Raw genomic sequence first — 11,589 nt, 5'->3', positions numbered from 1 at the left:
CTGAGTGGAGGGAAGAATCTGCCCCTCACTGATAGCTGGGCACTGATCTCAGTAGAGGGGTAGGGATTATGCCACTCGCCCTCTCCTGCTCATAGCTATCTATCTCTCCCCAGGCTTTCTAGGGGGTGCCCCCCGGGGAGCTGGGCATTCCATGAGGCAGCAGGGTGCCCGAACATTTGGTGTTGCAACACTGAATGTAAGTCTCCTTTGTGGATCAAGCCCCCCACTTCAAAAAGAGTCCAGAGTGGTCACAAAAAGAGTGGTCACATCTGACAACGGGACTTCGGCACTTAAGCCAGTCGCCTTTTCTATTTCAGCGCCCCAAACTATCAAAAAATTAAGAAACAGGTAAAATAGGGTTTGCCTTGTGTTGAAATTAAATTCTCCATCACTTCCATAGGCAACTCCCCCTCCTGCCCCGCACACCACCTCACTTTCCCCCAAGCACAGGAAATCCCATGAAAAGGTTTTCACTCTTACATTTCCCTGGGCTTCCTCCCTCTCTCCTGGCCAAATGCTAGCTTAGTGTTTCAGACCAACAGCAGCGGGAGAAGGCAACACACCTCTGCTCTCTAGACACCGTGAGAACTGAGACCTTGGGGAAAATCGGCCCTGCCCATATGGCAGAGAGCCATTCAGTCCCATGTGATATTTACTGGCGTTCTACCCTGAAATGTGAATGATAGGATAGATCCTTACTGGCCACAGAAAGGGGAAGTTGGGATCTTTGTTGGATGTTAGTTTGGTTTGTTCACTTAAATTTAAAGGCTTTTTCTCGCTCTGTGTGTGTCTCTGAAAATTGCTCTCAGGCTGTTCTTCTGTTTTTCCCAAATGGTTGAAAAACAGGTGTGTCTTCCTGATGTCACTGAGCTATAGAGGATTCTTTGGAAAAACAAAGGACAGAGATTGAGACTGAAGCTCACACTTGGCCAGGAAGTGTCCTACCCATTGGAGGAGAAAGATTGCTCAGAGAAGCCAGGCACTTGCTTTCCTTCAGGTAAGGACTAAGCATGTTGACTGTAACAACAGTCATTCCCCCTCATGCCGAGAAATCATTTGAATCAGGAAAGTTTTCAGGGCCTGACTCTAAGCTCATGGTGCAAACCTAGAATAACTCAGAGTCCATGGGACCCTATGCAGATTTACACTAGCATAATTGCCAAAAGAAATGTTTCATTTTAAGGTGATAAGATGACAGTTTCCAGCATGATATTTTCAGCTTGTGGCAGTGGGGACTAAACTAAGTAACCTTCTGCTATGTCCTTTTGGGTAGGTTTTAACTGCAACTGTGTCTAAGCTAGATAAAATTCAGTGCATCAGAGATGATAGGAGGTGCTGTATTAAGGAGGCACTGGTTTTATGTAGAAAACAAAATTAAACATGTTGCCTACAGTTACTTATCAACCTCTGAGAAATTGCAAGAACTATAAAAAGAACTTGATTGTTCAGCCTGGTAATGACAAAATAATGTTCCCCTTGCTAAATCTCTCCTTTGGCTGGGGTTTGCAGCGTAGATAAATGTGACATATTCCATTCAGATTATGCCATAATCATTTATTTTAAACATGATCTCTTGCAGTCTGGCTCTGTCACTTTCACATTAGACCAAGCAGGGCTTTAAAGGACCTTGGATATGCGGGACCTTGGATACAAAGTGCAGCATAGGAGACCTTAGCATGGGACGTCCTTTGGGTTTCACAGTTATCTTTATTTTCTGTCACTTTTTCTACTCTCTCTGGGTTTTTAGTAACTCGTTTATCTGCCGTTAATTTGTATCCTGGAAAAGGAGCCATCATCTCTGTGTTGGTTTGTCATCAGTGTCAAGTTGTGAGTCAGTGAGAAGGCACAGATGCTTTCAGGGTAGATCACCTTCCTTTGACATATACCTTGTGGAAGGATATGATGATCCTGACTCCAACACTGTAGTCTCATGTAAGCATTGATTTAGCAAAGATGAAACCCTCCAAGCGCTATTACATTTATGCGGCAGCATTATCTAGTGGTTAGCCCAGGGGACTGGGAGTCACAAGACATGAATTTTATTCCTGGTTCTCCTACTGGGCTGCTATGTGACCCTGGGCATGTCACTTCACCTCTATGCTTCAGTTTCCCCATCAGCAAGACAATAATGTTCAAGTATGTTTGTAAAGAGCATTTCAATTTTGGGAAGAAAGGTGCTATATAAATGTAAAATATTATTATTAATTCTGTTTTTATCATCATTTTATCAGGAAAAACAAGTCTGTAACTATGGAAAGCAGTGGGTCAGAACTATAAAGAAGATCAGTATTAATTTGTGGAAGGCTAGAGTTTCTTTTTCTCACTAGATATTTGTTGCTATTATACCCTAGAAGGTGCATTTTTCACCAGATTTCCTGCTTACCAAGAAACTTTTTCAACATTTTGTTCACTTCCATTATCTTGCAATGTTTTGTACCAAGCCTTTGAATAAAAAGTGAAATGAAGAAATTAGGGCCAGATCATCAGTTGGTGCAAATCAATGAAGCTCCATTGAAGCGGATGGAGCAAAGCTGATTTAGCAAAGGACCTGATCCTAGAAGTACAACTTACTGTGAATCTGGCATTTGTTGTTATCAAACTTCCCCAGATCTTATCCCCTGAGTTTGGCTCCTGTGATTTTGATAACAAACAAATAAAAACCCCTTCTTGAAATGGCTGAGCTGTAACTAAATATGTTTACCCTGGTCCACTTACATTTGCTTATTGCTTTATCTCCTCCTAGCTGAAAAGATCAGTTTTCTAATGTCTGAAATAGAGGCGTGGGAAATTCCTCAATCAAGGCAGAGCTTCCTCTGATTGTTAAAAAGCCTGAAGCTTTACTAGAGTCTCTGCACTCTTTAACCCAGTCACCTAGAGCGAGAAAAGCGGCCCCAGCATCTCTGCCTGTGGATGACATCTCTGGCATGCTGTGAGTAGGGCGGGATTGTAATGAGGGAACATGGATGTGAATCATTTCAGTCAAAGCCACACCAGTATCTGGAACTATATTTCTCTTTGCAGTGCATAATTAAAATGATCAAAGGTAATTCCTTGGCCTTAGGAGACCTCAGCACATAGATTTAAGACCATAAGGGCCCATTATGATCATCTAGTGTGACCTTCTGTACAGCACAGGCGATAGAACCTCACCTGGTTATCTCTGCATCAAGCCCATCACTTCTGTTTGAGCTACAGCTGACCCGCCAACATCTGTAACTAATTCCTCCTCGAAGCCTTTTCCCGGCCCATCACAGCCACCATCTTACCAGCCAGAGGGCTAGATCCCAGAGTCATGCTGGGCCGCTGTTGAATAAGGAGAAGTGGTTTCTTCCACTCCCAGGCTCAGCTTGTTGGTTCCCTGTTTCACTTTAGCATATTAATGAACGTTCCTGTTATGTGGACCTCAAAGGTCACCCGGAGCTAGCAGTTCTCAGCATTCTCCCGCTCAGCTCTGTGTGGCACTGAAGCTGTAGCGCATTGTGTTCCTCCAGTCTGTGCTTATATGGCCCCTGCAGCATCACAGTTTGTGAGCGTCCAAATGTTGAGGGATTATCCTCCTGGCACACCCTGTGAGGTGGGGATGTCCCAGTACCCCCATTTCGAATAGGGAACTGAGGGACACCGAGAGAGTAGGTCGCCTGCCCATGGTCCTGCAGGGAGGCTGTGGTGGAGCTGAGAATTGAAGATGGGTGCCCTGAGCCCCCACCTAGTGCTTCACCACAAGACCCTGTGTCTCTCCTTCTGCTAACCTAGCTCCCCACAGAGGTGACTAACACCAGCTCTGACACAACAGCTCTGCGCTGCTCATTCTTTGTCTCTTTCCTTTCTCACCGGGCAGTAACTGGAACTGCTGGGGGGGTGGAGGGGGAAAGAACCTCAGGAAGATGCCTGCTCTTTTTGCAAACACCTTTGGGCTAAATCATGTCCCAGCCATGGCACTAGAGGGATGCAATAAAGTTTCCTTCCTGACACACATAGCTGGTGGTGGGAAGATGAATGAATTCTTGTTTGGGAGGTGCTCTGTTCCTTTGCTGGGGAGGGCTGTATAAGTACCTTCTCCACAGAACCTCTGGCTAGCTGTATGGTTTTCCTTAATTTTTCTAGTTGCAGATGACGTTGCCAGACCTGTCAATCAGCTTATAAGAGGGATATGGAAGGTGGTGGGGTGCAAGACAGGTGCCAGGAACGGATCTTACTTCCCAATCTGCCCCTGGTGCTAAAACTTCTCTGTTCAGGGAGGGACAATTCTGCTTAACCACTCGAACATATCCAGAGCTTCAAGACTGGAGAAGATCTTGTGGCTCGTTGGGTTTGGGCAATGTCTGAACTCCATTGATCCCCATTTAAATGTTACTGCAAAGCACTTATCTTAAAATACCTGCCAGAGAAGTTTAATAGAGCGGAATTCTAGTGTCCGATTTAGTACCCTGAGAAATTCCTCGTATAAAGCAGGGCTTCCTCCCATTGTTAAAATAGAAAGGAAAGGCTTTACTGGAGTTCCTGCTTTATCTCATTCCTATGGCACTAAATACAATAATAATATTTCACAAAGCTTCCCTACATGCTTTATTACAGGCTCTTCATACAGCTCTCTCTTGCTTCTGAAATTGGCGTACATGTCCTTCCGGGGCGCAGGAGGGTCTTGTGGTTAAGCCATTGGACTGTGATGCCAGAGACTTGGATTCCATTCCTGGCTCTCCCACAACCTTCCTGGGTGACCTTGGGCAAGTCAGGAATCCCTGTGCGCCTCAGTTCCCCTTCTGTGAAATAGGGCCAATAATGCTTTCTTTCCCATCCATCCTGTCTTAGCTCTTTGGGAAGGGACTGTCTCTTACTGTGTTTTTTACAGCGCCTAACACACCATGGTCCTGATCTCAGTGTGGAGCCTTCACATGCATCTGTAATACAGGAAAGAATCATGATTAGGGAAATGTATCAACAATGTCCCACTCTTGGTGACACTGGCTGAGCTCCACCTGTGTTAGCTATTATTAATTATCATTAAGGCTGCAAGTTTGACACAGAGGTCATGGAAATCATGGAATCTGTGACTTTCCGTGACCTCCGTGACTTCTGCAGTGGCCTGTGCACCTGGCCCGGGGGTTGCCTGAGCAGCTCAGGCAGCCCCTGGGCCAGTGGCACCTGCTGTTACTGGGGCAGTCTCGGGCCACTATGCTGTCGTCCCCCCCACCCACACCCAGCAGCAGCAGGAGTTTGGGTGTGAGAGAGGGCAGTGGGTTGGGGCACAGGACGGGGTGAGGTGGGCTCTGGGTGGCACTTACCTCGGGGGGCTCCCCAGAAGTGGTGACATCCCCCCTTAGCTCCTAGACAGAGGCATGGCCAGGCAGCTCTGCCTGGGAACTGTGGCCAATGGGAGCTGTGGAGCCGGCGCTCTTGGCAGAGGCAGTGCGCAGAGCTGCCTGGTCACGCCTCTGCCTAGCAGCTGAGGAAGTGGGATGTCACCACTTCCGGGGCGGCGCAGAGACAGGTAGGAGCCTGCCAGCCCCGCCAATGCCCCACCTCCCAGCACCAGCGGGGGTCCCGGGCCGCGGGCCACCGCCCACCCCTACTGCACCAGCAGAGGTCCTGGGCTGCCCCCCCAGTCTCTGCAGCATCCCTGGGCTTCCCCTCCTGAGCACTGGCAGCACCCCTGGGCCATCCTCGTCCTCAAGATTTAATCAGGGGTATATAGTACAAGTCACGGACAGGTCATGGGCCATAAATTTTTGTTTACTGCCCGTGACCTGTCTGTGACTTTTACTAAAAATATCCATGACTAAAACGTAGCCTTAATTATCATGATTACTGTAGCACTTAGGAGCCCCAGTCCCATTGTGCTATGTGCTGTACTAACACTGAAGAAGACGATGGTCCCTGATCCAAGGACATTACAGTCTAAGTATAAGACAAGAGACAACAGCTGGTGACCCATGGGGGACAAGGAAACAATTGGACACTCTTGGTCAGCATGAGAGGCTGTGTCTCAACACAGCAGCAGCCTGACTGGTGTCAAGTTTTTAGAGGAATCCCAGCAAAGGAGAGTTTTAAGGAGGCTTTCGGAGGAGGATAATGCACTAGCTTTGCAGATGTTTACATGGTACGTGAGGGGCAGCCTGGGAGAAAGCACAATGGTGTTTGGCTGAAAATTTTACAAGTGTATAGAGACAGGGCTGGCTCTAGGTTTTTTGCCGGCCCAAGGAAAAAAATTGCCGCCCCAAACTGCCCAATCAAAACAAAATGGCCGGAATGCCGCCCCTGGAATTGTGCCGCCCCAAGCTTGCTTTGCTGGTGCCTAGAGCTGGTCCTGCCGATCAGAGGCGGGAGCCGACCTCTCAGTAGAGAATAAGAGATGATAACTAGGGTGGGGCTAGGTCGTGAGTTGGGATCTACTTAAATGACAGAGCAATCACACATTTTTTCATGAGTTAGTCATGGCATAAATAGCAAATTGCACAGATGTAATCATACTGTATGCATATAGCATATTACTACTGCGGTTACGTTTGTAAGTCGCCCTGGATAAGGGAGTCTGCTAAATCAGGGGTTCTCAAACTTTTTTTTTGCTGGGATCCCCTTTGAAAATACTTCATGCTGTGACAACCGTCCCCCAAAAAGTGAGACCCTCCCCCACCCATGCCACCCTTGCATCTTCAGAGCTGGGCGCCCGGCCAGCCGCTGCCACTTTCTGGCTGTGCAGCTCTGAAGGCAGTGCAGAAGTAAGGATGTCAATACCATGACCCCCCCTACAATAGGCTTGCGACCCCCTTTTGAGTTGAGTTTGAGAAACACTGTGTTAACACCTGCGATTAACTGAAATCAAAACGAATGGTCGGGCAGGAGGCATTGGCAGCAGGGAGGTGGGGGGAGCTGCAGCTCTGGAGGTGGCAGAGGGGCTGGAGCAGCCCCAGTCCTCAGCTTCCTCGGTGGCGGGGGGGCTGGAGCCCCACGCCCTAAACCCCAAGAGTGGCTGGAGGCCCTTGCCCCGATGTGGGCTGGAGCCCCCAGCTCTGACCCTATATTTGAAAATATAGAAAACTCCAAAATATTTAAATAAATGGTATTTGAATATAGTTTAACAGTGTGATTAAAACTGTGATTAATCATGATGAAGTTTTTTAATCGCCTGGCCCTAGTACTTTTGTGTACTTTACCTCATAGTAAAAGCCCCCAAAACACCAGATTTCACGGGGAGACCAGATTTCACAGTCCATTTTTTACAGCTGTGAATTTGGTAGAACCCTAGTCATGAGGAACCTTAAAATGAAGACAAGCAGCTTATGTTTGATGTGCTGGAGGAGGGGGAGCCAGTGGAGGGATGCAAAGAGAGGGTTGAGATGGTCAAAGTGATGGGCAATGCTAGGATCTCTAGTGCTGATGGATTACTGGCTCCCAGAACTGTTTTAAGCACCCTGATCTCTAATCTTGCACATAGCCAGTCTAATTGCCACCAGGCTTTAAGTAGTGCCTACAGCCAGATGTCTGTGCTAGGGCTCCCAATATCACTAACACTGTGGAGTTGCACCAGTCTTAGCAGCAGGCAGCCTGACTGGAGTGATATCCCTTTACACCAGCAGAGGATCTAGCCCCACATAAATGAAATAAGCAGTTCTGTCACTACTGTGTTATTCCAGTTTTACAGCACAGTAATGTCCAAGGACCCTGCTGACTCAAATCCTTTACAAAGAGCAAATGTAACCTACTGGTGAGTGTAACCTACTAGAGATCCCCAATCCACAGAGGTCATGAATTGGTCTAGCCCCAGGTACAGCTGAAGCAGCTCATGCTTTTAGCTCTGGAGGTGCCTGGGTCAATGGTGTGATGGCCAAGATGGTGGTCTTCACACAAAGATGTTGCCTTTTGAACTCCTGCACTTTTACTCCACGGGAGCCTGGGGGCTTGTCTACATGGTGCAGTAATGTGCACTACAGGAGTGTGATTTTTAACACGCACTAACATATTGGGCACTAATTGCTCCACCGAAACCCTGCTGGTGTGCACTAAATGTTCCCTAGCACGCCTTAATGTCATTCCTTTTCAAACAGTACTACGTTAAAGAGCACTAGTGGATGTTTAGTGCACACCAGCAGGGTCTACACAGCCCAACTAGTGACCAATATGTGAGTGCACTTTAGAAATCCCACCACAGTAGCCCTCACTGCCATACTGCATAGACATGCCTTATGTTCCAGAACAAGGCTTATTCTCAGCGGTGTTACATTGGCATAAAATTACAGGTTTCAGAGTAGCAGCCGTGTTAGTCTGTATTCGCAAAAAGAAAAGCAGTACTTGTGGCACCTTAGAGACTAACAAATTTATTAGAGCATAAGCTTTCGTGAACTAACAGTGGCAAATCATTAGCTAATCACGTACCAAAGGCCAATGACTAAGATGAAACCAACAGCTTTGATAACATAAAAAGATCATGAGAATACAACAGCCTTGGCTTAACCCATTGGAAATGCTGTGACCGTATTCACCATATCCAAGCTACTCTGTACTATTTCAGGCAGAACTTGAGTATGTGGAAGGCACTGGACAATGTTTTGGATTTTTAATTCTGGTTGCTAGGAGTAACAGGCTGTTCTTTTGTGCAGGAAACTCCTCCACCCTTCAGAGTGGGTTATGTAAAAATCAAGCCAATTCAGCCACTTCCTACAAAGCTAGCCAGAGTCAGCTGCATTTGTATCATTTCAGCAGCTCCCACGGGGATAACAGGAAAATAAACAGAAGGTTAAAAAGGCTCAACAAGCAGGAAGCATCCAGTCATTGGGCTTTCTAGGACTTCAGTGTGTAGGAGTAGCTTGTGCCTGGCCCACTACAGGGACATGAGTCAACACACACTGAAGTCAATGGAAGTTTGACTTCAGTGGATGTTATTAGATTAGGGCCCTCAGTGTGCACATGAGAGGAAAGAGAATGAGAGGTTCTCAAACTTCTTTGTGCTCATGCACATGGGCCATGATGCTCCCAGTCTTTACATTCCCTGAGCACAAGGACTGGGAGATGCCGGGCCAGCCAACACCTCTAGAAACCCCAGAATGTTACAAAGAGGGGAAGAGAAAGTTGCATCTCTCCAATTACAATAGCCCGCAGAGAAGAGCCTGTGCCAAAGTAGGATGACGTGCTCTTCTAGAGCGCTCCCAAACACGTTGTGTTCAGATACCACGGTGAGGGGCAAGGTGTAAGAACCTAAATAGGATAGAATAATGCCTGCCATTTCTCATCCTATTTTTGTTTGTTTTTTTCCCCTCCCTGCTCTTTTTTTCACAGTTTCCTTCAGTGGAAAATAAGCCCAATAACACGCAAGTAGAGCTGACTGGGAACTTTTCAACTCATTGTTTTTTCATCCGGAAGTGCCAATTTGTCAAAATCAAAATGGTCTGTGGGAAAAGGTCAACTCTGATGAATTTCCTCTTTGGAGAAACTGAGAAAAAAGCTTCAAAATTGCCTAGATGGAAAATTTTGACATTTTCTAAATGAAAAAGTATTGGGTTTTGGGTCAAAACTACTTTTTTAGTTTAGAAATTTAAGGAAACTAATTTATAGTTAAAAAAATTATCAAAACAAAATGTTTTGACAGCAAAATGAAATGGTTTAATGGCCCAATCTGACTGCTGTTTTTTTTTCACTGTCGGCTCACTAACATTTTTATGACAGGTTTCAGAGTAGCAGCCATGTTAGTCTGTATCCGCAAAAAGAAAAGGAGTACTTGTGGCACCTTAGAGATTAATTTGTTAGTCTCTAAGGTGTCACAAGTACTCCTTTTCTTTTAACATTTTTATGAATTTGACTTTTTTGCCTGATCTGGAATGGGAAACTTTTTGCAAAAATCTCTAAAATTGTTTCCTACCCAACTCCATATGCAAGTTGAAGAGAAACTTTCCGAGCCACAGCATACATGCTGAGTTGAGAATTAGGCAAATTCAACTACCTGTCCCTGCTGAGTAGCACTATGAATACTGGGTCTGGGCAGCACCATGAATGGTCGTCATGGTCTTGTTTAATACTCACCATGCATATTCCTAAAACATTGGGGCCTGATTCACCACTAGGTTTATGACAGCATAACTTCTCAAATTAAGTCCGTTGTCTAAACTGCTGCTGTTCCACTGGCATAATTAACTAAATAACTAAATAATTTATAGTTCCACAGAGTTTAAGGCCAGAAGCAGCCTTACATCGTGTAGTCTGACTTCACAGGCCATTACATTTTACACATGCCGATTAAGTCCAATGACTTTTGATAGATTAAAGCATTTCAGACCTCCAGAGACAAAGCTATTCTGTGCCACAGGGAGAGACTGAGGTGTTGCCAGTGTCCATAATCCCTGCAATGCCTGGGAATTGTTTAGGTGAGCTATGCCCAGATGATCCCAGAAGAAGAACTATGCTCCATGCTGCAGAGAAAGGTGAAAAAAACCCTAAGGTCCTTGCCTATCTGACCTGGGTGGAAATTCGTTCAGACTACTAGCAATCTGTCAGACCCTGAGCGTGTGAGCAAGATGCACCAGCCAAGCATCTAGAAAGAGGATTCTCTGTACCACCACAGAGCACTGGCCCACCCTGACCAGTGTCACAACTCCAGCTGGGGCAGCGCTGGTGCTTTAGATGGAGGTGAAAACAAATCCAGCCCCAATCCCCTCCTATCCTACCCCACACACATAGGCTGTTGAATTTCTTCCAGAAACTGCATTAAAGTAAATGATATCTAATCTCATCTTAAAACCTCCAAATGATGATGACTCCCGTTCCTCCTTGTTCAAATGTTTAATTGCTCCCACTGCTAAGAAACTGTCGTATTCCAAGGTTGAATGTATCTAACTTCAGCTTCCAGCCACTGGATCTTGTTATGCCTTTGTCAACAAGGTTGAGACTCTCTCCTCCTCTGCCACCCCACCCTGGCCCTGCCATCAGATCTCTTTTCTATGTGTAAGGACCTACATACAGTGATCAAGTCACATCTCAGGCTTCTCATAGATGAGCTGAATGGCTTAAACTCCTTAAGCCTCACATGATAAGCCCTTGTTTTCCAGCCTCCGGGTCATTATTGTGGCCCTCCTTTGAGCTTTCTCTAGTATTTCCACATCCTTCTTGAATTGTGGACACCAGAGCTGGACACACTAGTGGCTTATCCACGGTATGTTCAGAGGCAAAGATCACTTCCCTACTTGGATTACCTAGGGAGGTGGTGGAATCTCCTTCCTTAGAGGTTTTTAAGGTCAGGCTTGACAAAGTCCTGGCTGAGATGAGTTAGTTGGGGATTGGTCCTGCTTTGACCTCCTGAGGTCCCTTCCAACCCTGATATTCTATCATTCTACTTAACTGTCCCCTTTCTGTACATCCAAGGATCGCATTAGCCCTTTTCACCACAGCATTGCACTACAGGGCTGTGCAGGTAACTGTCATTACACTGGCATAAAACTGGAATAATAGAGTCATAATCAGATCCCGTGTGCTCATTTGCAAAAAGTCAGAGCAGAAAAGTGAGTCACAGCCTGTTTTTTTACCCCCTGAATCCTTATCATCAAGTGGTTGAGACTGGAATCCTTGATTAATATTTGTTTATATTATGTTAGTCTCACTGAGATG

The 11,589-nt window shown here is 46.0% G+C and overlaps 1 protein-coding gene across 2 annotated transcripts in view; it reads left to right on the top strand.

Moving 5' to 3' along the window:
• The first annotated feature begins 543 nt into the window (after positions 1-543).
• The window catches only part of ADGRF5 (adhesion G protein-coupled receptor F5), a 76,966-nt gene continuing 65,920 nt past the window's right edge, over positions 544-11,589 (top strand). The window contains exons 1-2 of one of the 2 annotated variants that reach the window (XM_043510151.1): positions 544-997; positions 2,744-2,929. In XM_043510151.1, the coding sequence (XP_043366086.1) occupies positions 2,925-2,929 (5 nt within the window). In that variant the 5' untranslated portion in view covers positions 544-997; positions 2,744-2,924. The remainder of the gene's footprint in view (positions 998-2,743; positions 2,930-11,589) is intronic. The other variant, XM_038395922.2, reaches the window with a different exon arrangement.

Source organism: Dermochelys coriacea, chromosome 3 (genome assembly GCF_009764565.3).
Source record: "Dermochelys coriacea isolate rDerCor1 chromosome 3, rDerCor1.pri.v4, whole genome shotgun sequence".
NCBI classification, from domain to species: Eukaryota; Metazoa; Chordata; order Testudines; family Dermochelyidae; genus Dermochelys; species Dermochelys coriacea.
Note: the sequence above shows the minus strand (reverse complement) of the source record. Positions and strands in the feature narration are given on the sequence as shown.